At 35.1% G+C, this 27,962-nt stretch overlaps 1 protein-coding gene across 4 annotated transcripts in view; it reads left to right on the top strand.

Annotated features, from left to right (window-relative positions):
• The window catches only part of JAK2 (Janus kinase 2), a 262,654-nt gene extending 245,398 nt beyond the window's left edge, over positions 1 to 17,256 (top strand). For all 4 annotated transcript variants that reach the window (XM_022573637.3, XM_022573638.3, XM_089912527.1 and 1 more), the window contains 3 exons: positions 12,573 to 12,690; positions 14,239 to 14,352; positions 14,608 to 17,256. In XM_022573637.3, the coding sequence (XP_022429345.1) occupies positions 12,573 to 12,690; positions 14,239 to 14,352; positions 14,608 to 14,715 (340 nt within the window). In that variant the 3' untranslated portion in view covers positions 14,716 to 17,256. The remainder of the gene's footprint in view (positions 1 to 12,572; positions 12,691 to 14,238; positions 14,353 to 14,607) is intronic.
• Positions 17,257 to 27,962: the final 10,706 nt, after the last annotated feature.

The raw sequence follows: 27,962 nt of genomic DNA, 5'->3' as shown, positions 1-27,962 counted from the left end.
TTTTTATGCCGGTACCAACCTGTTTTGATCACTGTGGCTTTGTAGCATATCTTGAAATCAGGGAGCATGCTACCTCCAGCTTTGTTCTTCTTTCTCAAGGTTGTTCCCTTTCTCAAGGGATCTTTTGTGGTTTCGTACAAATTTTAAAATTTGTTCTAGTTCTGTGAAATATGTCATTGGAATTTTGATAAGAATTGCATTAAATCTGTAGATTGCTTTGGGTAGTATGGACATTTTAACAATATTAAGTCTTCCAATCCATGAGCATGGACTGTCTTCCCATTTAATTGTGCCTTCTTTGATTTCTTTTATCAGTGTCTTAAACAGTTTTCACTGTACAGGTCATTCACCTCCTTGGTTGAATTTATTCCTAGATATTTTATTGTTTTTGATACAGTGGTAAATGGGATTGCTTTAATTTCTCTTTCTGTTAGTTTGCTATTAGTGTATAGAAATGTCACTGGCTTGTGTATATTGATTTTTTTGTTTTTGGTATCCTGTGACTTTACTGAATTTATTAGTTCTAAAAGTTTTTTTTTTATTATTTCATGGAGTCTTTAGGGTTTTCTCTATATAGTATAATGCCATCTGCAAAGAGTGACAGTTTTACTTCCTCCTTTCGAATTTGGATGCCTTTTCTTTCTTTTTCTTGCTTAATTGCTGTGACTAGAATTTCCAATACTGTGTTGAATAAAAGTGGTGAGAGTGGGCATCCTTGTCTTGTTTCTGATTTTAGAGGAAAGGCTTTCAGGTTTTCATTGTTGAGTATGATGTTAACTGTGGATTTGTCATATATGGCCTTTATTATGTTGAGGTAGGTTCCCTCTATACCCACTTTGTTGAGAGTTTTTATCATAAGTGGATGTTAGAATCTTATCAGTTGCTTTTTCTGCATCTGTTGAGACAATCGTATGGTATTTATCCTTCATTTTGTTCATGCAGATGTTGAACCATCCTTACAGCCTTGGAATAAATCCCACTTGACCATGGGATATGATCCTTTTGATGTATTGTTGAATTCAGTTTGCTAATATTTTGTTGAGGATTTTTGCATCTATATTCATCCAGGTATTGGCCTGTAATTTAGTTTTTTGCGGTGTCCTTGTCTGGTTTTGGTATTAGGGTAATGTTGGCCTCATAACACGTTTAGATGTGTTCCCTCCTCTTCAGTTTTTTTGGAAGAATTGAGAAGGAAAAGTATTGAATCTTATTTGAATGTTTGGAAGAATTCATCAGTGAAGCTGTCTGTTTCCTGGACTTGGCATTTGTTGGAAGTTTTTTGATTACTGACTCAGTCTCCTTACTATTCAGGACTATTCAGGCTTTCTATTTCTGTTTCTTCATGATTCAGTCCTGGTAGATTATATGTTTCTAGGAATTTGTTCTTTCTGGGTTGTTCACTTTGTTGGCATATAATTGTTTGTAGTATTCTCTTATTATCCTTTGTATTTCTGTGGTATCAGTTGTGACTTGTCCTCTTTCGTTTCTAATTTTATTTATTTGAGCCGTCTCCTTTTTTTCTTGGTTAGTCTAGCTAAAGCCTTCTTGATTTGTTTATCTTCTCAGAGAACCAGCTCTTGGTTTTATTGATCTGTTCTATTGTCTTTTTAGTCTCTATTTCTGCCCTCATCTTATTATTTCCTTCCTTCTACTACCTTTGGGCTTTGGTCTTTTTCTAGTTCCTTTAGGTGCAAATTCAGGTTGTTTATTTGAGACTTTACTTGTTTCTTGAGGTAGGCCTGTATTGCTATGAACTTCCTTCCTAGAACCACTTTTGCTGCATTCCATAGATTTTGGTGTGCTTTATTTTTGTTTTTATTTGTCCCTAGGCTTTTTTTCTTTTTTCTCCTTTGATTTCTTCATTGACCCATTAGTTGTTTAGTCGCATGTTGTTTAATCTTCATGTTTTTGTGGTTTTCCAGTTTTCTTATTGTGATTCCTAGTTTCATACCATTATAGTTGGAAAACATGCTTGATATGATTTCAGTCTTCTTGAATTACTGGGACATGTTGTGGGCTAACACATGATCTATCCTGGAGAATGTTCCATGTGTACCTTAGAAGAATGTGTATTCTGCTGCTTTTGGATAGAGTATTCTGAACATATCTGTGAACTCCATCTTATCTAATGTGTCATTTAAGGCCAAATGTTTCCTTTTTGATTGATTTTTTTGTGAATGATCTATCCATTGCTGTAAGCGGGGTATTAAAATCCCCTACTATTATTATATTGCTTTTAATTTCTCCCTTTAGGGCCAGTAATATTTGCTTTATATATTTTGGTGTTCCTACGTAGTGTGCATATATATTTATAAATGTTTTATCTTCTTGCTGGATTGACCCCTTTATCATTGTATAGTGCCTTTCTTTATCTTTTATTACAGGCTTTGTTTTAAAGTCTGTTTTATCTGCTGTGAGTATAGCTACACCAGCTTTCTTTTCATTACTTTTTCCTCACATCCAGTCTGTGTGTGTCTTTACTTCTGAAATAAATCTCTAGGCAGCATATAGATGGGTCTTGTTGTTTTTTTTTTTTAATCTATTCAGCCACTATATGTCTTTATATTGGCTAATTTAGTCCATTTACATTTAAAGTAATTGATAGGTATGTACTTATTGCCATTTTGTTTATTGTTTTCTGGCTGTTTTTATACTTCCTCTCTGTTCCTTTCTTCTGTCTTCCCTTTGGTTTGCTGGATTTTTTACAGGCCAATACCTGGATGAACATATATGCAAAAATCCCATGTGGTTTGCTGGATTTTTTTAGTATTATGTTTAGATTCCATTCTCATTTTCTTTTCTGTGTGTACTGTAAGGTTTTTCTTTGTGGTTACTGTGGTGTTTACATATAACATTGTATGTATATAGCAGTGTCTTCCAAGTTGATAACAACTTAAAATGTAAAGCAAAGCTTTACATTTTTACTCTCCCCCCTGCCACATTTTATATTTTTGATGATGCCTTTTTATTTTATTTTATTTTATTTATTTATTTATTTTGCAGTACGTGGGCCCCTCACTGTTGTGGCCTCTCCCGTTGCGGAGCACAGGCTCCGGACGTGCAGGCTCAGCGGCCACGGCGCATGGGCCCAGCCACTCCGCGACATGTGGGATCTTCCCAGACCGGGGCGCGAACCCGTGTTCCCTGCATTGGCAGGCGGAATCTCAACCACTACGCCACCAGGGAAGCCCTGATGATGCCTTTTGCATATTCTTATTTTATGCTTCCCTTAAGTATTACTGTAATTTGAGTTAACTTTACTACTTTTGTCTTCATACTTGCTTTATAAGTGACTGAGCCACTACCTTTACTATATGTTTTCCACTGAGATTTTCATTTTCATATATTTTCTTATTATTAATTAGTGCCATTTCTTTTTTAGCCTAGAGAAGTCCCTTTAACATTTCTTATAAGGCCAGTTTAGTGGTGATGAAATCCTTTAGCTTTTGCTTATTTGTAAAATTCTTCATCTCTTCTTCAGTTCTGATTGATAATCTTGACTGGTAGAATTGGTAGAGAATTCTTGGTTGGAAAGTTTTTCCTTTCAGCATTTTGAATAGGTCATCCACTTCTTTCTGGCTGATAAAGTTTCTGCTGAAAAATCTGCTGATTTAGGGATTTCCCTTGTACTTAATAGGTAGTGTTTTGGGGGTTTGGGGGGCTTTTTGTTTGTTTTTGCTGCTTTTAAGATTCTTTATCCTTAACTTTTACCATCTTAATTGTAATGTGTCTTGGTATGGTTCTCTCTGGGTTCATCTTATTTGGAACTTTCTGAAATTCTTAGACCCAGAATGTCTGCTTTCTTCCCCAGATTAGGGAAGTTTTCATCAAAATTTTTCTGACCTTTTCTCTCTTTCTCTTTTCCTCTGGGACCCCTATAATGTGAATGCTGTTCTGCTTGATGTTGTTCCAGAAGTCCCTTAAGGTATATTCACTTTTTTAAATTCTTTTTTCATTTTGCAACTGTGTCTGGGTGATTTCTATTTGTTTCATTTTCCAGCTTGCTGATTCGTTCTTCTGCTTCATCACGTCTTCTGTTGAAACCCTCAAGTGTATTTTTCAGTTTAGCTATAACTTCTATTTAGTACTTTCTTATATTTTCTACCTCTTTGTTTAAGTTCTTGCTGTGTTTATCCAATCTTCTTCTGAGTTCAATGAGCATTTTTATGACCATTGCTTTGAACTCTTTGTTGAGTGAGTTGCTTAGCTCCATTTCATTAATGTCTTTTGTCTTTTTCTTTGGTTTGGAACATATTCCTCTGCCTTCTCATGGTGCATAACTTTCTCTATTTGTCTAAATTCATTAGGTGAAACAGCTACCTCTTCCAGTCTTGTTCTTGTGTAGGAGATAATCCATAGGGCCCAGAAGCACAATCTCCCTGGCCACCAGACCCAGGCACTCACGGGTGTTCTTCACGTGGACTGTGCACACCTACAAGCTGTGGTGGGGCTGCTGCTATGATGTGGGATGTGTGGGATTTGGGGTGCTCACCTGCTGGTTGTAGTGAGCTGTTGCATAGTGTGGACTGGGTTTGGGGCACTTGCTCATCCCAGTTATGGTGCAGCTAGTGTGTGGGGAGAGTGGGGTATATCGTGTGTTTGTCCAGCCCAATTGTGGTGTGACATCTGCACTGGGTAGGCAGGGCACTCAAGGTACTCGCTTTGGCTCAGTTGTGGTTCGGGGTGGGAGGAGCACACCTACTGGTGCTAGGAGGCTAGAAGAAGGGCACCAAAAATAGTGCCCACTAGCTGTATCACCAGCAAGTTAGAATGAGATTTCAAAGATGTCATCTACCAGTGCTTTTGTCTCCAGAGAAAGTCCCGTTAGGTTCCTGCCTCTCTAGCAGCTGCTCTAAGACCAGTAAGTAGGTCTCCCTCACTTATGGTGTAGGTGTTTTCACACTGTTGCTTTTGTGCTGTTTCTCATGGTAGATGGGTCTGTGTGAGCTCTTTAAGAGCGGGTTCTTTGTTCCCTACAGTTATGTGGTTCTCCTGGACTTAATCCCCATTGATTTTCAAAAACAGATGTTTTAGGGGCTCGTGTTCCCAGTGCTGCACTCAAGGGTTGAGGTACGTTATTTGGAGCTCAATCCCTTTACTCCCTCTTTTTTTTACTCCAAAAGGTTACATATTTTTGTGATCCTTCTGATTTGCTCCTGGGATGGGGTCCTGGGTGGGACTGTCTCTCTGCCTCTCCTGCCTGTTTCAATGAGTCTCTTTTATCTTTTGTTGTGGAGGTGCTGTTCATCTAGTTATCATACACTTTTCAGAGGAAAAGTACTTCATATGTAGCTGTAAATTTGATGTGTCTATGGGAGGAGGTGAGCTCAGAGTCTTCTTAGGCTGCCATCTTGGACCCCTTACACAGGAGAATGATTTATAATGGCATTGTGAATGTGTTTTAAAGAAGACTGCTTATGTTTTAGAGATGCATACTGGGATAGTTATGGTATGAAATATGGTTGAAATACTGTCATATCCAGAACTCATTTCATATAAATACTGTTGTGTGCAGGTCGGGAGTAGTAGATAAAACAAGGTGGGCAATGAATTTAGCTAAGTGACAGGTACATGGTTGTTCATTGTTCTCTAATTTGTATATGTTTGAAGTTTTTTATAATACTAGAAACATTTTAAAGGAATATCCTGATGATAATTATGAGCATTAGCATTATCTAATTATTTTTAGGGTTTAAGTGAAACTAGAAAATAAGACTTATCTAAACTTGACTGTCTTATTTTGGTCATGTCCCCAGTGATACATGAATTTCATTCTGTTTTTCCAGAATGAGAAATTAGAGAAGTTAAATGGAATTAACTAGCAATCCATAATGATTAGTTATATGGATTTCCAGTGATTTTGGCATACTTAGTGAATACAATTTAATAAATACTTATTAAGCACCTACTTATAAAGCACCTACTGTGTTCCAAACACCATACAAGGAAATTGGAATAAGAAGATAGGATCAGCATCAGAAAAAAAAGAACTGTCCCTTACAAGGAAGGCTGAACTAAGTGGAAAAGTTTGATACGGCGTGGAAATTCAACTGACAGGTCCACTATCCATAATCCTTTGCCTTTTAAGGTCTCTTACTTTAGGAAAAATCAAATGTGTAATCCAGTCATTGCAATGTAGTATGTAAGTGCAATAATGAAGAAGATGATGCAAAAACATTAGAGTGCAGTAATTCTGCTGAGGGTTTAAATTAATCAGAGAAAACCACAACTAAAAGATGACATTTCAACTATTGATTAATAGTTCACCAGATGGACAAGAGGAAGGGTATTCCATGAGGAGGATGACAAGAACAACAGGATAAGCAGGGTTGTAAGTGAATGGTGTTACCACAGAACAAACGGAATAATACTGCGTTCTGTGTGCCATGTTAGTGCGTTCAGACATTATTCATTAGACAGTGTGCAGGTGGGATATTAGAGGCTTTATCCAGGAATAATGGTGAGATTCATATTTTAGGAAGATAGCTCTACTTTTGGTGGAGAACAGCAGTTCTCAAAGTTTGAGGACCTCTGGTACACCCTTTAGGGAGTCTGTGAGGTCAGAAGTATTTTTATAATAATACTAAGATGTTATTCCCCTTTTTCACTCTCATTTTACATATACAATGGAATACTACTCAGCCTTAAAAAATAATGAAATTTTGCCATTTGCAGCAACATGGATGGACTTAGAGGGTATTGTGCTGAGTGAACTAAGTCAGAGAAAGACAAATACTCTATGACACCACTTATATGTAGAATCTAAAAAAATACAACAAACTAGTGAACATAACAAAAAAAGAAGCATACTTACAGATTTAGAGAACAAACTAGTGGTTACCAGTAGGGAGGGGCAATATAGGGATGGAGGAATGGGAGGTACAAACCATTGGGTATAAGATAGGCCAGCAGTCCCCAACCTTTTTGGCACCAGGGACCGATTTCGTAGAAGACAGTTCTTCCACGGTCGGGGGAGGGCAGTGGATGGTTCAGGCAGTAATGGGAGCAATGGTGGGGATGGTTCAGGCAGTAACGCTAGTGATGGGGGATGGTGGGGAGCGGCAGATGAAGCTTCACTCGCTCACCTGCCGCTCACCTCCTGCTGTGTGGCCCGGTTCCTAGCAGGCTGCAGACCGGTAGTGGTCCACAGCCCGGGAGTTAGGGCCCTTTGAGATAGGCTACAATGATGTATTGTTCAACATGGGGAATATAGCCAGTATTTTGTAATAACTGTAAATGAAGTATAACCTTTAAAAATTGTATAAAAACTTTTTTAAAAAAACCACTCACAGAAAATGTCTTCTATTAAACCAACATAAAACTTACAAAAATGTAAAACATACTATTCTAAATACAAACTTTTTTGTTTTGGAAAATAGTTTTTTTTTATAAAAATGTTATTTATGCTAACATTACTGGGTTTATACTTTTACATTTCCTTAATTTTGAAATCTAATATAGTAAATATTGGTAAATACAACCCACATAAATGAAAGCTTTTGGGGCACTTCAATAACTTTTAAGAGTATAGGGGACTTCAGACCAAAAGTTTTGAGAACTAGAGGTATAGAGGGTACATTGTATTGAGAAGAGGCTAACAGCAGAGAGAAGACTAGTTAGGCAACTTTTGCAGGAATCTAGGTCATTGATTTTCAAACCCTTTGTGCATATATACCCATTGAAAGAATTATCAAAAGCTATATTCTTTCTGGCACATTTTTAAATTGATAGCTAATTTTTTCCTTTGTAAATTTAGATGGTTGTAAATAATATATTTTATAAAGTATTGTAAATAATGACATTGAAGTATGGTACATCAATCTTTTAGATGTATACAAGGAAATCCAGACACCACAGCAATTTGATACCCATTGTCACCCACTTAAAAATGTATAGGAACAGACGTTCTTCTTGATAGAAACTTTGCATTATTCCTTTTTCTTCTTAAAATTATATTTCCACTTCCCATCTCAAAATTTTGTATAATGTATTATATTTTGTACTTGGAAAATCTTTTGATTACCTATCTCCGTTGTAACCAAAATACATATATAAATTTAAATTAATTTTAAAATTTCCTATGACCACAAAAAAAGTATTCACCTTTTTATTCCAGATTAAGTTATCATCGAAGTTACCGCCAGGATGAAATTTCCAAAGCAATATAAATGAATTACTAATTTGAATAATTCTTTAAAATTTTTTATTGGAGACATTTCTTTTTTAAAAAAATTTTTTAACATCTTTATTGGAGTATAATTGCTTTACAATAGTGTGTTAGTTTCTGCTTTATAACAAAGTGAATCAGCTATACGTATACATATATCCCCATATCCCGTCCCTCTTGCATTGGAGACATTTCTTAATAAATGGAGCTTTTCTTTCCCCTCCAACTAGTCCATATATCCTTAGATAAATATTATTTACTTCTATAATGGGACCAGATTCAACATAAATTCTAATTTTATTTCTGTATTTGTAAACATGGAGAAAACTTTTTTGTATAAGTAAGGAGATGGGAAAGAAAGAAAGGAGTTTTGTCATAACAATGTCACTCATTTCTGTGACTCCTGATATGTACGTAGCAAAACAGTATATAGTGATCTACCAGTAAAATTTGTTAGCTGGCAATTTCATTAGATCCATTCTTTTTTCAGTTTCATTGAAAACGAAGAACTAAACCCACTTGATTTTCAAAAGTGGATTTACTACCCAATCATTAGAGTCATTCATTTTCTGTTTCTGGGAAGTATACCAAAAATCTTTTAAAATTAGTTCAAATTATGATATTACTCTCATTTAGAGGCATCTTGTTTAAACTGATACATTTATAAAATAGAATATTGTTAGTTTAAATATGGTAGTTTTTAATAACATCTTTTATCACATTTTAAATATGTGATTTAAATATGGCAAACCCTTGCACTGCCTCAAAGATTGAGTCACTTAATGAAGAGTGTCCTTCATTACAATCTATTTGGCAATGCCAGGCCTCATAAACAAATACACTTAATTTCCAACAGAAAAGGTCTTACTTCATTTTCAATTCAAGTAAGTATATTAATGTTATGAAATATTATTTTAAAAAACAGATATAAACTGCAGAACACATGTGCCAGAGGCATGTTTACAATGAAGCTAACAAAGCATATCCACCAGAGTGCCTTCCTTTCAAGATTCCTTCTTTTCTAATTTTAAATATTCACTTTCACACCTCATTTTATATTTTTTGTCATAAAGAAAGCCCCTAAAACTTTGGGCCCAGTATTTCTCCCTGCATATCTGTAAAGATTAACCACAAGGGCAGTCAGGATAAGCTTAAGATGATATATATCTAATATAAATAATTTCATAATTAAGTTATGAAAATAAGATAAACCACTTCTCATTACTTAATTTCTAATAAATAATACAGAATAAAATATAGTTAAGATTGTAGTTTATGAAGTAAGGAATATGGTAAAAGGCCTGTTATTCCTTCACTAAATGTTTTGGGGAGATTGAACTCTGATGTTTGACTTTGGGGAATCACTAATAAGCTTGTATAAAAATCAGAAAGAACATTTTCATCTTGGTCAAAATTTTCTTATGTATTTAATGAAAAAAGAAAGCTATATACTGCTAAAAACTAATCAGATGGAGAGTTGACATACAGTTTTATTTTTACATTAGCAAGTAAAAAAATATGTTTTATATAATGAAATGAGGTTAACTAATTTTTATATAAATATTTCAGAATGAGTTGATAGATTTTACCTAACTTGGTGAGTAACAAACACTAAATCTATAGTCTGAAAGAAATCACATAATTTTTATCCATAGGATTTAGCCATCATATCTTTAAAAAAACACAGTTTCACTTAAAAGAATCACTGTCATCTATATTGCTTTTATTGTTCAAAAGTATTCTTTGTTTAGCTAACAGCATGTCCTGTGGGGTGGTATTAAGAAGAACTGCAGGGAAAATGCTTCTGCTAACGTATTTTTTTTAATTGTTCAGGCAGGGTTTTGGACTCATGGAGAATCCTTATACGGTTCTTGCTGTAGAGCCCCTTGGAAAATCTTTGTATATCCTTGGGCTTATTACTCTTCACCTGGTTTGAAGATCTCTGTACTAGTCATGAGATAAGGATCTAACCTAAGACTGTAATAGCAGTATTGGTTAGGAGACTGATTTGAGACATTTTTAAGACATACTTTAGCAGCTCAGTAGACTTGGGAGTGAAAGATGAGTCAAAAATAATTCTTAAGATTTCCATTTTGGGGAGTTAGATAGATTGTGATACCATTCATTGCATAGAGAAAATAAAATAATCAGCAAGTGTCAGAGAGGTGGGGATGGAGTTCTTTTTGCCTGTGCAGAACTTTAATGTGGAAATGTTCAATAAGCCTGAAACACAAAAGAAAGGTCAAAGATAGGGTGGTTATAAATTTGGGAGACTGTAGTATATAAGTGAATGATACTACCTAAGGGAAATTTTTTTAGAGAGGAAGAGATCTGGTGATGGAACCTTCGGGGAAAGGTTAACACAGGAAATGAACCTCTCCACAAAAGCAGAATAGAAAGAAAACAGTTTCATTACTGAATAAGCAGTAATCCAGAAAGTAATGTGCATCATAAGCAATCTGCTAGGAGATTACAAAAACAGAAAGAAATCTCACCCTTTTATAAAATGGCCAAACAGATTCAACCCGTTACATACATGTTCTCAGGATAAACAATAACTAGTCCTCAAGTAAGAGGACTTGACAGCACCATCTGTCACACATTGTTCATCCTAAATTCACTTAGTAATAGGAGTGCCCATCTGTGTTAGCTAATTGGCTTTATCCAAAAGAAAAATAAACTTCTCATATCTTTATGATAGGAGATAGTTTTGCAACTTGAAGGATACACCTGCCCAAGTTAGGCTCCTGCCCTGCCATTGAAACTGGGAGGTAAGGGCATGATAATCCTTAATGATTACATTCCAAAGAGGTAGTTCCCAGGTTCTTGAGAAAGACATTCCTGTATGTAAACCTGGCAAGAGGCTTTTAAGCAAAAGCTTTTAAAAAGATTTTTACATAAATTTCAAAGAGACAGAGAATTCACAATTTTAAATTTTCTAAAGTAAATGCTCTAAGAAAAGAGGAGAGTCTTTTCTCTCCTTTTCCACGTGGACTTTTTCTTTTTTAACTTTGTATTTATCCTTATATAAGTAATGGGAAAGAGAAAAACAGCCTTGGAGATGAAGGGGGAAATTACAAAGAGTGCTTTCATGAAAGCCACAGCAAGAGAATATTTTTCAAGGGTTGAGGGAGTAGTACTGCCTTCAGGGAGGTTATATTCCATTTGTGGGATAACACTAGCATATATTTTAAAATAACATAAACATGTAACTTTTTAAAAAAACTAAATATAAAAAGAATATAACATTACATGGTTAATTGTATAAGTATAGACTATAAGTACTTTAGAATTTCAGTAGCATGAGGTCATTATGACCTTAAGTAGTCAGAGGAGGATTTCTGGAAGTTGGATTTTGAAGGAGAGGTTCATTTTATGTAATTCATATTTTAAACCTCAGTCTAAAACAGATCTCCATTGCAATTCTCTATAATAGGATAAATTTAGCAATGGTACCATGATATTCATAATCCATTGGCCAAAATTCTCAGTTGGGTAGTGTTGATACTTGAGTAGAGGATGACACCATTTTCCCCTATGACTTTCTATTTTCTGTGCTCCCTCTCACAATCACCCCCTTTCAGATTAACAGGTTATTTCTTTTATATGTTAGTAGCTTCAAGTCTTCTCCAGCTTAAAAGGCACTTTTTCTCTAGGATTCTTATCTGGATTCATTTTAAGCTTAACTTGCAAAGATCAGCTATTTTTCAGTTCTTAGAAGGTACTTTGCAGTTAACCCTGATGTTACTGAGACAAACATTATTTTTTTTGGATTTTAGTTATCTTTGTGTTTTGGAGGTTCCCAAGCCCACCCTCAGGTTTGATGATTCACTAGGAGGACTCATAGGACTCAGCGTACAGCCATAAGCATGGCTATGACTCATTATAGGAAAAGGATGCAAAGCAAAATCAGCAAAGAGAAAAGGCGTCTGGGGGAACACCTGGAAGAAACCAAGCACAAGTTTCTAAGTGTCCTCTCCGAGTAAAGTCATATGGGACACACTTAATTCCCCCAGCAATAAACTGTGACAACATGTGTGAAATGTCATCTACTAAGGAAGCTCATTAGAGACTCAGTGCCCACAGTTTTTATTGGGACTGGCCATGTAGACATTCTCTGCCTGGCACATTAACAAGATTCTAGACTCATTTGTTTGCAGAAATGGTTTAGGTACAGTGAGCCACTTTTATTATCATTTAGGGAATTGTGGAAACCCTCCTGAAATCTAAGATCCCAGGTACCGGTCAAGTGTCAACACTGCAAACAGACCTTTTTGAAGATGGCAGCCTCAGGCCTGCTGTGTTAACCCTTTTCTCTACAGCTTTTTTTTTTTTTTAATCCAATGATTTGCAGATAAAATCAAGAATTGACACATCAAGTAACTGTCTTTTAAATATACTACAGGTATGCGCCAGAATCACTGACAGAGAGCAAGTTTTCTGTGGCCTCAGATGTTTGGAGCTTTGGAGTGGTTCTGTATGAACTTTTCACATATATTGAGAAGAGTAAAAGCCCACCAGCGGTCAGTTTGCTTTTTATTTACTCTCAAGGTTTTTTTTTAACATGAGAAAAGCTTTTTCCAAAGAATAATATAGTAAGCTTAGGGTTATTTTAGAGCTCCTATTGCTTATTTGTAAGACAGCATCCAACAAAATAATCCCAAACTTACTCATTAAATTAACTTGATGTTTTAAAAAGTGGGGATTGGAGTACTATTTAGTATATTCTCTTAATATTATCTTCAGTAAATCCGATAAACTCATTCATTCCAGGAATTATTGCAAAAGTTAAACCTTTTAAAGTAATATTTTTTCTGCTCATTGTATAATTTTAATATAGGAAAGTATAAAAAAAGAAAATAAAAATAATCTCTAATTCAACTACTCAGAAATAACCATTTTAATACCACTTTAATAACCACTTTAATGTTTTCTTACAGGCTTCTTTTAATTTTATATGTAAAAGCGAAATTTTATTAAAAAGATTTCTTTTATAACAGGTCATACTGTACAGTTTGCTATCCTGCTTTTTCATTACATATTATAGCATGGATATTTTCCTATATTAGTAGATATTTACTGCAAATATGACTTCTAATTCCTTGGTAACATTTCATCATAAGGATATAATTTCTGGACAGTTATTTTCCATTTTTCAGTCTTTTAAGTAACACTTCATTGAACATAGTGCACATCCTTATATATATTTATGTTCATCTCTGGTTGTCATCTTAGAGAGTAAAAGTATAATTATAGGTGAAACGTTATGAACTCTTTTATAGGATTTTCATTATTTCAAAATGCTTTCCAGGAAAGCTGTACCAGATTAGACTCTCAGTAGCTGTGCATAGGGGTATACGTTTTATCATTTGCCAGTGTTGACTATTATATTTCTACACAGTTTTGCCAGATTGATGGGAGAGAAGGTGTACCTATTGGATTTTAATTTGCATTTCTGCTATTAGTGTGATTGAATACATATTTATTGGGTGTTTGGGGTGAGTCTGTGCGTGTGTGCATTGTATCTTCATGTACTTTGCCCATTTTTATATTGGTAATTTTTCTTACAAGTATATAAGAGCTCTCTGTGTTTAAATAAACGATGTGTTCATTGTAAATACTTCTCTAGCTTATGGTTCAGACTTCAATTTTATGAATTTTAAACATAGAACTTCTTCTCTCCGTTCCATTTATGCTTAAATATTCATTCTGTATTTTCTTTTTATTATGTCTTCTTTTACATTCAACTTTTTATTTCACCTGAAATGTAATATGATGTGTTAAAACAAAGTAAGTGTTTTTAGTTCACTGGTTTTGAACCTTTTCAGGGAATTTGTGCTGAGTATGTTACAGTTATGGAAATGGCATTATAGACGTTCCACATTTAACAATCTTTTCTGAACTGTGACTGAAAACAAAGTTTTTGAAGTTAAAATAGTCTGTTTTTAAAATGTTTCAAGGTAAGGAAACATACAGGATTTTTCCCATTTACTGGAAGAAGTTGAGAAAGAATTCTGATTCAAATTAAATGTACCAAAAATGTGTCATTGAAAAGTGGGTTTGTGTTTCAGGAATTTATGCGTATGATTGGCAATGACAAACAAGGACAGATGATTGTGTTTCATTTGATAGAACTCCTGAAGAATAATGGAAGATTACCAAGACCAGATGGATGCCCAGATGAGGTAACAAAAAATTTTTTTTATCCACAGTAATCATGCATTTTCTTTCTCTCTTTACCCAAGGCTTTCAGGTCAGTTTATGTAATTTAATTTGCTGAGGTTGTAGAAAAATAGCATAATCATGACTGTGGATATAGGTATATCCATGACACATGCCTGTACAGGCAAATTAAGTGGGAGTTCTGAATTTATGTCTTCACCAATTAAAAGATGGCACTTTGTGTTCATTGTAAGTTTGGTTTATTTTCCCTTTTACAGATTTATGTAATCATGACAGAATGCTGGAACAATAATGTAAACCAACGCCCCTCTTTCAGAGACCTAGCTCTTCGAGTTGATCAAATAAGAGACAGCATGGCTGGATGAAAGAAATGAACTTCACTCTGAGACCAAAATAGACTTACAGAACAAAGTGTTGTATTTCACATTACTGTGGACTGTTACTACATATATCATTATTATGTATATCATGACTTTAGCCAGCAAAAGTGTGGAAATATCTGCTCAGAGCTTTCAAAAGTTTAGTGAGTTTTTCTTCATGAGAACACCAGCCAAAGACACTGATGAAAAGTCCTTAGCAAAGAGTTTTGTAAAAAGTTTCGTGAACCTAATCAGTCAGTTAATATCACCTTTGGCAAAAGAAGAAACTTAGACTTTTTTCAACTCAGAATTATGAGAGATGAAAAAATTGTAAATGTTTAATATGCACAGAATACGTATGTACAGTTTTTACCACAGTGAATGTATAATACCTTGGCATCTTGTGTGATGTTTTACACAGGAGCTGGTATTCATAAATAATGTTTTCTAATTTTTCCATAGTTGATCTGTAATAACTTCACTGTACAAATTAAGATGCTCAGATAATTGAATAAGCACCTTTGTGTCCTTGTTCATCTATATCACTGGCCAGCAATATAAGCAGGAGTATACTTTTAGCTTGTTGTTCTATGTACTGTAAATATTTTTCAAAGCAAAGGAACAAATGTTTAGTTTTATTTGTATAGGGAATTTCCCTGACTCTAAAGAATACATTTTGAAATGGAACAAGTTTACAAAGATATAACACAATCTATTTTCTTATTTCTCTCCCTTGTATCTGTTTGTGGTGAGTATGTTTTTTAAATAGAACTATCTCCAGGCTTTTCTAAGACTACAGTTTTCTTTTAAAATTTTGAGATGACGAATGCCAGGAATATTGTCATCCCTTGAGCTACTGGCTGCCAATAAGACTCTTCAATCCCTGGGACCTATAGTCATGGATTAAATTTAAGTGTAAGCCATAAAATAGATTGTTTTTCATATATATTAAGCCTATTAAGATGCACAGTGGGTTAGGAATTTTTTTCTAAAGAATGTATATTTTAGGGATTTCAGAAATCTATTGCCGTTATAAAAGAGATTTTCTTTTGTTAGATTCTTACAAGGGAGAAATAAGAGTAAATTGGTAAAAAAAAAAAGTATGCTTGTTAATTTTATTCAAGAATGCCAGTAGAAAATTCATAATGTCTTGAAGAAAAATCAGCATTTTTCAACTGAGTATACAGGGTCGTTTGTTACTGTTGTCGTTTGTTTTAGTGCTACTCCATTTTAGACACCATACCTAAAATTTGGTGGGGTTTTTTGTCTGTGTGTTATTTATACAAAGTTTAAAATACTTGGCATTTTGGTTAAAAAGAAAATAGTTTATTTTCAATGCTGTATGCTTTTTTTCTTTTAACTTCAACTTAAGACTTTTGATTATCTTTCTATTTTTTGGAGCTGGTTTTAAAATGAATATTATATAAGAAAAAAATGCCTCACATATAAAGTTTGAGTTTTTTGTTGGAAGGAAAGGGAAGAAATGCTTTTTGTGCTATCTTTAAAGCATTTTACCAAATAGTAGTTACACCAAATGCACAAATCATCTAAAATAATATATTAGATTTTAAAAGATTTCTAGTAAACATTATATTTTGATGAAAGTTGAATATAATTTTTGTTTAATTTGTAAAGACTCCTCCAGGATCTCTGTATGTAATGCATTTAAGAGATCTTCTGTTCTGCTACTTTTCATGTCAAAAGTAGCATATCATATAATATGTTTTATTGCAGATTTTTGTACTAAAACTTAAGTACCTAAAAGTAGATTCTTAAAGGTTGATAACATTTTGTTTATAAAAACAAGGATGTTAACTAGGTTTCTTTTTTAAAAGTTTTTCTTTTAATGTTTCCATTTTTAGTTTTAGGAGAAAAATCCCACATAAACATCTTAAGTTTTTAGAATGGGATGACAGCCTTATTGTAAAATTCTAAGTTTTCAAGAAAATTATTATTTATTGAGGGTTTGTGATGTTTTAAATTTTGATTCTGACCATACATAAAAGGAAATTAACCATGCAGCTGTTTAGTTGATTCTGCACAAGACACAGGTAAGTCAGTATTGTACCAGTTAATGCCAAAATGTTTCTTCAAAGTAATACTCTTCAGAAATGAGCGTAAAGATTTTCTTAAAAATCTGCAATTCCGTAAATATTCCAGTATTCTAAGTTACACAGTCTTTATATAAATAATTCCCTATATCCATGACTACCTGCTTTGGGAAATAGTCACTTTTTCATGTTATTTATGTATGCTGCCAGTAGCACTATAATTTGCTATGGAAGAGTGCTTTCTTACAACCCAAGACTTCTGCTTTAAAGTCAAGTGAAATTTTTATCAAAACCGTAACTCCTGATATTTAAATTTTATTTAAAGAGTTTTGTTATAGAGTAGACTTTAGAAAATACCTATAGTTCTATACCTGGGGAGCCATTCTCTTTGGGGTGGCATGATGTCGTCAGATTGAGACTGTATTATTTTCTTCATTGTGCCTTTAGCATGTTCCCACAAAACTGAAATACTCATGTAATAAATATTCAGAAGTTATTTTCTTTTGTATTGTCACCTAACCAAGGAACTGCAGGTACACACACTGATTTAGGGATGTGCAGAGAAAGACTTTTATAAAGTAAACTTACCTTTCATTTTAAAAGAAATGCTTCCTAAGAGTGCTATCAACTACTTTGTGCTGCTTATGAACACTGCTATATCCACCCTAGGTCTGGTATGTAAATTATTTCTAATGAAAGTTTCTCTAATTTTCCAGTACAACTTACTAAAGATCTTTAATCTCCTATATTAGAATAAATAATAACAGTAAGTCAGCAGAATTATCCAAACAGAAGACTAGGTTATATGAGATAATCATTTTATTTAAGGAAAAAAAAAGTATAAATATCAGAAAATACTTTATATTGACACCCTGATTTGGGTTGGTTGTACTTAATTTCAAGATACTAGCTGCTAACTGTTTTACGATACTGACAGTAACATTAGAGATTTCAGAATGACAGTGAGAGAATTTTTAAACTTTCACATTAGTCAAGTGCACACGATATGCACATCACATTATATACCTAAATATTAAAATTACCAATTTTGTTTTACTTTATTACAATATGTTCTTCATAGGTTAAGAAATTAACTTCTACTGTGCTTATGCTAGATGGCATTGCTTAGTGCAGGCCCTAAATATTGTTCTTTTCCAGTCTTACAAAATTTATAAGGAAAATCCTTATCTCCAACTGAAACACCAATTGTTATTAATATATCTTTAAAAGTTTTTAATTATCATTTTCTATTATAAGGCCTTTCTTTGCATAGCAAATTGCTTAACATCTTATTTTGAACTGGAACAGATTTATAACATGAGATCATTAAAAGAGCTTCTAGGAGTCTCTGTTCCAGTTATCCATATTCTTAGTCTTTGTGAATATGTGTTATGTTTTTAATACCTGTACTAGGAAGCACTCCTATAGATGCTATTTATTGGGGTCAAGCAAGTCAACTTTGAGCAGTGTGAACAGACAGTAGCATTGCTTTTAAGTCTGACAACAGGTAGATAGCATTAATAAACAGAACAAGGTGGTAAGGAAAAGGCATATAGCAGGATTTTATAGAGACAGCAGGCAGCTGGAAAGGCAACTTACCAGTTGCAGATGATAAGCAGAACAAGTACACTAAAAACACAAATGAAAGTATGCAATAGAAAGGTTTTTCATCAATTATCCTTTCAAGATCATAGTTGAAAATGTTTAGGTGCTTTTCACACGCAAAAAAGATAATTAAGTATTTTTAATGAAAAAGTTTAGGGTGTTTCAAATGCTTAGAATATATGTGAATCTCAGAGCATGAATTTTCTAGTAGCATGGAGTATAAGCTTGTGAGTTGCAATTTATTTACTGAAACTAAAAACGTTAGAGATTAAGAAAGTCATAGATACTAAAGAAAATGGAAATAAAATGAGAAAGATAAACCTACACTCAATTATGAAAATATCTACTTGAAATTTCTTTCAACTTCAACAACTTGAAATACACATTTGATACATTCTTCTTCTGCAATAATAGTTTTGTTGAAGGTTGCTGTAATGAACCTTTTTAACTATCCCAAATTTTAAGTATATAAGAACAAAATTTATTTTATGTCCTTAGTAACATTTAGGATGTTGGATTAATTTTGGTTGGAGAGGAATGAAAAGAAAGTTGTTTGTAGAATCAAAGACTTCACCTTGATTCTTAAGAGCAAATAACTGAATTCTCCAACAGTACTGATTAAAATACTTTTAATCTGCATAACCAAGGTAGCCTAAGCCTTTGAGTGCAAGCTGCAGGTAGCGCAGATCTAAATGACAAATTTGAAGTAGTTTGTGTCAAATGATAGCACTTATTGTCTACTGTTTACAAAGCATTTTAAAAACAAGTCACTGTTTCCCACAAATTCTGCCAGAATATTGTTTTTCTTTTCTTCTTTCTTTCTTTTAAAAAGTGTTTTAAATCCTTGTTTCTATCAGTAATTTGAGGATAGCATGAATCCCATGGTACCACTTCTTTTCCTTCCTGTTACTAGTTTTGTAACATTATCATGCAGCTTACTGAATAGGAATTCTTGATAATAGAGTAAAGGTATTGGTGACAAAGAAAAAAAAATTGAAACAAAGTCTTACCTTTTTATTGAAGGACTTTGAGAAATGTTGAAGTTGAATTCTAAAACTCTTGAGTATACCATTATAATTCTTTAAGGTGGCCCAGTTTACTTCCAAAGCTACTATTACAGAGGAAGAAATTTCCAAAAATTGAGACTACCATAGAGGACAATCTTTTTCCTAAAAATGATTTGGAAATCTGAGACCTAAGGAACAATGAGTGTGGTGATGGGAAAAGGGAATTTCTAAATTTCTGTCAGATCTCAGATTAAACTCGCACTTAATGGGAATTTTTTTCTAACATCTTGAATTTCTCTTATTTTAGGATTACTATGATAAATGTAGAAGGTTAGAGTATGGATAGCTCAGTCAAATGCCAACTACTATGGGTCTAGTAATTCTCTAGGTCATTTTCTTATAGTTGCTCCAACGTGGCCACTTAAGGGTCAGATTCTTAGTAGAGTCATTTTTCTTTTCTAAACTTAAAAAAAAAAACCAAAAAATGACCATATCCACATTGTATACCACTTCAGACCTTCCTATATATGCACTCACTTACCAATGCTGACAAATGCAAGCTCCCTACGACTTTCAAGTTGCATCAGATAATTCACGTTAACGGTTGTAGTAATGAAGCCATCACCTCTTAATAAAATCCTAAATCCCATTCACATATTCAGAATAAAGAAGAGTAGATAGTGCAGTTGTGGATATAGACAAAGGAATCCTGGGTAATCTTATGGGAGGGTTAATCCTGAAGGTATTTCACCTTAGAATTTCCTGTTAAGTAAACATTCAGAGAAAACCAAGAGATTTAAACTTTCAGTTCTGCAGCTTTGAGGATATGAGCCCTAATCATGGTGTTTTCAGGGAATCTAGTTTGGTGTGGCCCCAAATGATCTCAAATATAAAGGATCCATAAAAAGGATATCTTGGGCCTGGGCCTAATATAAGAGTTGGAGTTTCATGTATTACTTCTCTTTAGAGCATGCTTTTTCAGCAGAGGTGATATCAACTCTCGGGGTGAGTACTGATGAAAAACCTTGTTCTTTTTATGTATAAAGCACAGAAATACATACAGTACATAAACAGGTATGCAATGATATGAAAATTTCATGGTGAAAGAGATTAGGAGAAAATGTCTAAAAACCTCCTTCCAAGGATGGGGAATAATGCAAAAAAAGTAGAGAAACACTGCTCTGAAGTGTACTCATGTGGACATGGGCCAAACCAGCACTACCTCAGAAGTGACTTCAGTAAGAGAGGGAAGATATGTCAGTATGAGGACACTGAGAGTATTATATCTTTTTGTTTTTAATTTATTATTTTTATTTATTTTATTTTTTTTTTGGCTGTGTTGGGTTTTCATTGCTGCACACGGGCTTTCTCTAGTTGCAGCGAGTGCGGGCTACTCTTTGCAGTGCGCAGGCTTCTCATTTCAGTGGCTTCTCTTGTTTTGGAGCATGGGCTCTAGGTGTGCGGGCTTCAGTAGCTGTAGCACGCAGGCTCAGTAGTTGTGGCTCATGGGCTCTAGAGCACAGGCTCAGTAGTTGTGGCATACAGGCTTAGTTGCTCCAGGACATGTGGGATCTTCCTGGACCAGGGCTCGAACCTGTGTCCCCTGCTTTGACAGGTGGATTCTTTTTATTTATTTATTTTTTTATTTGCTGTACGTGGGCCTCTCACTGCTGCAGCCTCTCCCGCTGCGGAGCACAGGCCCCGGACACGCAGGCCCAGCAGCCACAGCTCACGGGCCCAGCCGCTCTGCGGCATGCGGGATCCTCCCAGACCGGGGCATGAACCTGTATCCCGTGCATCGGCAGGTGGACTCCCAACCACTGCGCCACCAGGGAAGCCCGACAGATGGATTCTTAAACACTGTGCCACTAGGGAAGCCCTGAGAGTATTAGATCTTTAAGCAAATATTCTAAATAGTGTAAACTAAAAAAGAAAAAAATTAGTTAATATGTAATCTTTTTAAAGTCATCCAATTTTAATATCTCTAGAATTTAAGGACTTTCCTTAACAGATACAAAAGTTAAGTCTTCTTCAGTGGAGATACATCCCTGAGTACCATTCTGTTGTCTTGTTTTTACATTTCACAATAAGATACAATAATCTTCTCAAAAAACTTAGGGTATTTTAATGATATGCAGTGTATTAGCAGTTTTTCTTCTTGATCATAAGATAAGAGGTGATAAGAAAGATACTAAAACCATGGCATATTACTGTATATTAAAGTCAAAGGAAAATTTCCACAGAAATAGTAAAGAAACTAACAATACCAAATGAAGATCATATCTGTGCTATGAAATTACCCAGTCAAGGCATTTATCTTTAAAAAATTCTGCAGCTTTTATTTTTTCTCTTTTATTGTATCCATCTTAATGGATGTGACATTGTTTAGCGTTGTGGTTTTCATTTACATTTCACTAATGATTAATGGTGTTAAGCATCTTTTTTTTTTTTTTTTTTTTTTTTTTTGCGGTACACAGGCCTCTCACTGTCGTGGCCTCTCCTGTTGCGGAGCACAGGCTCCAGACGCGCAGGCTCAGCAGCCATGGCTCATGGGCCCAGCCACTCTGCGGCACGTGGGATCTTCCCAGACAGGGGCACGAACCTGTGTCCCCTGCATCGGCAGGCGGACCCTCAACCTCTGCGCTTGGGAAGCCCAAGCATCTTCTAATATGTAATTTTATTGGCCATTTTTTAATCTTTGGAGAAATGTTTAAGTCATTTGCCCATTTTAAAATTGGATTCTTTTTTTGTTAAGCTGTAGAAGTTCTTTCTATATTCTGGATATTAACCCCTTATCATATATATAATTTGCAAATATTTTTCTCATTCTGTAGGTTGCCATTTTATTCTGTTGATTGTATCCTCTTATGCACAAAAGTTTTTAATTTTGATAATTCCAACTTATCTACTTTTACTTTTGCTGTCATATTCAAGAAATCATTGCCAAATCCATTGTTAGAAGAAAACATTGGGGAAAAGCTTCAAAAGTGTTTTATGTCTTTAACTCTTGACGTTTAGGTCTTTGATCCATTTTGGGTTAATTTTTCTGTACGTTGAAAGGTAAGGGTCCATTTTTTTGCGTGTAGATTTCTAGTTTTCCCAACGCCGCTTCTTGAAAAGAGTGTCTTTCTCCCATTGAATGATCTTGGGGGTACCCTTGTAGAAAACTGTTTGACTATATACATTAGTGATTATTTCTGAGCTTTCTGTTTTATGCCATTAGTCTTTATGTTTGTCTTTATGCCAGTACCACACTGTTTTGATTACTGTAGCTTTTGTAATAAGTTTTGAAATCAGGAAGTGTGAGACCTCCAATTTTGTTGTTCTTTTTAAAAATTGTTTTGGCTATTTGGTGTCCCTTGAGATTGCATATGAATTTTAGGATGGGCTTTTCTATTTCTGCAAAAAAAATCATTGGGATTTTGATAGGGATTGCATTAAATCTGTAGATTGTACTTAGGGTAAGGGTAGTATCCTCCTACGTAGATTACCTCATTTTATCCTCACAACTCTGAGGTAGGTACTATTATTTTTCTCATTTTAAGCATGTAGACATTGAAATTTAGCAAGATACAAATTTCCAAGTCCCACGTGTAGAAAGAAGGGATGTTGGAATTTGAATTTAGGCAGTCTGAGTCCAATGCCAGAGTTCATAACCACTTCATTATGCTGCCTTTCACAGCTTTGGCAGCATGCATATAAAGCAGCAATAAACTAGATAAGCTTTCTGCAGTGATCCGTGATTGTATTTCCCAGGTGGCAAGATGACAGAATCAATCATTTCAGTTCCCAGTGAAAATTATTTGAATATATTTTTACATGTTCTCTCACATCCTATCCTCCAAAAAAGAATTTAAGTGCACGACAATTTGATAAAATGTAGAAAAGTAAATCTTTGTAGAAGGAGCAATGTAAGGGATAATAATACCTTTTGCTAGATGACAAGAGAAAGTTGAAAGTAAATAAACTTAAAAAAAAAAAAAAAGGTTTGGGAGGTACAACATGACTGAGCTGAACAGGAAGGAGCAGGTGTAGCAGATGCCAGGACGGCGCACAGAAGGTCTCCAGGACCCAGGGTACCAGCACCCAGGGCAAAAGCAGTGACTTCATAGGAGCCTGGGCCAGACATACCTGCTGGTATTGGATGGTCTCCTGGGGAGGCAGGGAGTGTCTGTGGCTTTCTCTGGGGTCATAAAAGCTGGTGGTAGAAATATTTGAGGAGAGTTCATCTACTGGAACTCTTGCTGGAGGCAGATATTTTGCTTGGGTCTATAGCACCAAGACCTGGCACCACTCAACAGCCTGTAGGCTCTAGTGCTGGGATGCATCAGGCCAAACAACCAACAGGGCAGGAGCACAGCCCCACCCATTAGCAGACAGGCTGCCTAAAAACTTCCTGAGCCCACCTCAGACATGGCCACCTCGAGACATGGCCCCTGACATGGCCCAGCCCAGCAGAGGGCCAAGACCCAGCTCTATCCATCAGTGGGCAGGCATCGGCCCATCCCACAAGGAAGCCTGCACAAGCCTCTAAACCAGACATCTGCCAGGTGGCAGACAGCAGAAGCAAGAAAACTGCAATCCTGCAGCCTGTGGAACTGAGTCTGCAAACACAGGTCAGAACCTACCCTGGGACCAGGTGGTCCCTGGCCCTTGGGCAACAAGATTGGAATCAACTGCTAGGACACATGGGACATCCCCTACAGAGGGCCACTTATTCAAGGTCGAGAAACATAACTAACCTTCCATATACATAAGAATACAAATATAAATTTAGACAATGAGACAGCAGAGGAATATGTTCCAGATGAAGGAACAAGATAAAACCCCAAAGCAACAACTAAGTAACATGGAGATAGGCAGTACACTCAAAAGAGCTTAGAATAATGATCGTAAAGATGATCCAAGAACACGAAAAAGAATGGATGCACAGAGCAAGAAGTTGCAAGAAGTTTTTAACAAAGAGAAAATATAAAGGACAAAAAGAGATGAACAATAAAATGAAAAATATACTAGAAGGAATCAGCAGACTAACTGAGGCAGAAGAATGCATAAGTGAGATGGAAGACATAATGGTGGAAATCACTGCATGGAACAGAATACAGAAAAAAGAATGAAAAGAAATGAGGATGGTCTAAGAGACCTCTGGGATAACATTAAATGCACCAACATTCGTATTATAGGGGTCCCAGAAGGAGAAAAGAGAGAGACGACCTGAGAAAATATTTGAAGAGATAATAGCTGAAAACTTCCCTAACATGGGAAAGGAAACAGCCACCCAAATTCAGGAAGCACAGAGAGTCCCATACAGGATTAACGCAAGGAGGAACACACCGAGAGTAATCAAATTGACAAAAATTATAGACAAAAAATGAATAAATAAATAAAAGCAACAAGGGAAAAGCAACAAATAACAGACAAGGGAACTCCCATAGGTTATCAGCTGATTTCTCAGCAGAAACTCTGCAGGCCAGAAGGGAGTGGCACAATATATTTAAAGTGATGAAAGGGAAGAACCTATAACCAAGAATACTCTACCCAGCAAGGGTTTCATTCAGATTCTAAGGAAATCAAAAGGTTTACAGACAAAAGCTAAGAGAATTTATCACCACCAGACCAGCTTTGCAACAAATGCTAAAGGAACTTCTCTAGGGGGAAAAGAAAAGGCCACAACTAGAAACAAGAAACTTACGAATGGGAAACCTCACCAGTAAAGGCAAACATACAGTAAAGGTAGGAAATCATCTGCACACAAATATAACAAAATGAGCAATCGTGAGAAGAGGAGAGCACAAATGCAAGATATTGGAAATGCATTTGAAATTAAAAGACCAGCAACTTAATCTTGCTTATATATAGACTGCTATATCAAAACCTCAGGTTAACTGAAAACTGAAAATCTACAAGATATACACAAAAAAGAAAATGGAATCCAAACCCACACTAAAGATAGTCATCAAATCACAAGGGGAAAAAAAAAAATCACGAGAACAAAAGAGGAAGGGGAAAAAAAGCCTACAAAAACAAATCCAAAACAACAAAATGGCAATAAGAACATACATATCGATAATTACCTTAAATGTAAACGGATTAAATGCTCCAACCAAAAGACACTGGCTGAATGGATACAAAAACAACACCCATATGTCTGCTGTCTACAAGATCTGGGTCTGAAGACCCACTTCAGATCCAGGGACACATACAGACTGAAAGTGAAGGGATGGAAAAATGTATTCCATGCAAATGGAAATCAAAAGAAAGCTGGAGTAGCAATACTCATATCAGACAAAATAGACTTTAAAATAAAGACTATAAGACTGTTAAAGAAATAAGACTGTTACAAGAGACAAAGAAGGACACTACATAATGATCAACAGATCAATCCAAAAAGAAGATATAACAATTGTAAATATATATGCACCCAACATAGGAATACAATAGGAATTGTAAATATATATGCACCCAACATAGTATTTACCTAAATACTAACAGCCATAAAGGGAGCCATAAAGGGCCCATAGTATTTACCTAAATACTAACAGCCATAAAGGGAGAAATCAATGGTAACACAATAGTAGTGGGGGACTTTACCACTCCACTTATATCAATGGACAGATCATACAGACAAATCAATAAAGAAAAACAGGCCTTAAATGACACATTAGACCAGATGGACTTAACTGATATTTATAGAGCATCCCATCCAAAAGCAGCAGAATACACATCTCAAGTGTACATGGAACAGTCTGCAGGACTGATCACATGCTGGCCAACAAAGTGAGCCTTGATAAATTTAAGAAAGTTGAATCACATCAAGCATCTTTTCCGACCACAACACCATGAGATTAGAAGTCAACTACAAGAAAAAAATTGTAAGAAAACACAAACACATGAAGGCTAAAAAATATGCTACTAAACAGTCAATGAATCACTAAAGAAAGAGGAAATTGAAAAGTACCTAGAGACAAATTAAAACAAAAGCACGATGATCCAAAACCTATGGGATGCAGCAAAAGCAGTTCTAAGATGAAGTTTATAGTAATACAGTCTTACCTTAGGAAACAAGAAAAATCTGAAATAAATGACCTAAACTTATACCTAAAGCAACTACAGAAAGAAGAACAAAAAAACCCAAGTTTAGTATAATGAAAGAAATCATAAGGATCAGAGCAGCAATGAATGAAATAGAGACTAAGAAAACAATAGAAAAGATCAATGAGACTAAAAGCTGATTCTTTGAAAAGATAAACAAAATTGATAAACCTTTAGCCAGACTCATAAACTAAAAGAGGGAGAGGGCTCAAAACAATAAAACTAGAAATGAAAAAGGAGAAGTTAGAGTAGACATCACAGAAACACAAGGGATCATAAGAGACTACTACAAGCAACTATATGCCAATAAAATGGACAACCTGGAAGAAATGGACAAATTCCTAGAAAAGCACAACCTTCCAAGACTGAACCGGGAAGAAACAGAAAATATAAACAGAGCATTCACAAGCACTGAAATTGAGACTGTGATTTAAAATCTTCCAACAAACAAAAGCCCAGGACCAGATGGCTTCACAGGTGAATTCTATCAAACATTTAGAGAAGAGCTAACACCTATCCTTCTCAAACTGTTCCAAAATATAGCAGAGGGAGGAACACTCCCAAACTCATTCGAGGAGGCCACCATCACCCTGATACCAAGACCAGACAAAGATGTCACAAAGGAAGAAAACTACAGGCCAATATCACTGATGAACATAGATGCAAAAATCCTCAACAAAATCTGGCAAACAGAATCCAACAACACATTAAAAGGATCATACACCATGATCAAGTGGGGTTTATCCCAGGAATGCAAGGATTCAATATACGCAAAAAAATTCAAACATATTAATGCACTGTAAGTGTATATTATATAGATATAGATATGTGGAAAAGACCCTTTGTCCTAAGAAATAACAGAGCCAAATAGGAATTTAAAAATTTAACTGAAAAGAACATTACAGTACATATTTGGGAAAGAAACTAGAAAAAGATTTCAAATGATACTTACCCCCTAATTAATGGCAGAAAAGTAGGAATTCCACTTTTGATTCTATGTATAAACTTTGCTTTAATATGTAGCATTAAAAAATTTTCACATGTGGACATAAAGTGGAAAAACACACCAAAAACTTAAGTGTTATAACATCTATATTGAGTTGAGATACAAAAGCACATAAATAGCAGAATTTCTACAATATTCATATAGTGACTCTATTACCAGTGGTTCTCAACCTTTAACCTACTTCAGAATGACCCAGAAGGCCTATAAAAACGCAGACCACTGAGCCCTATACCCAGAGTTTCTGATTCAGTAGATCTGGGGGAGGACCTTAGAACTATATTTCTAACGAGTTCCCAGGTGATGCTGACACTGCTAACCTGGTCAGCCCTCTATTCTGACCAAGGCAGAATAAAATTTCACATTATATCAGTACCTTCAAAGCAAAGACAGAGGATCCTGGAGAGAGATTACAACCTAAAGAAAGTCACTGAACTCTAAGTCCTCAATAGAAACTGAAAAAACTTCTGACTGACCAGTTACTATTATAAAACA

Source organism: Delphinapterus leucas, chromosome 6 (genome assembly GCF_059928025.1).
Source record: "Delphinapterus leucas isolate spDelLeu-1000000601 "Yukka" chromosome 6, BTC_Dleu_Yukka2, whole genome shotgun sequence".
NCBI lineage: Eukaryota > Metazoa > Chordata > Mammalia > Artiodactyla > Monodontidae > Delphinapterus > Delphinapterus leucas.
The sequence above is the reverse complement of the archived record's forward strand: the minus strand, read 5'-3'. Positions and strand labels throughout refer to the sequence as shown.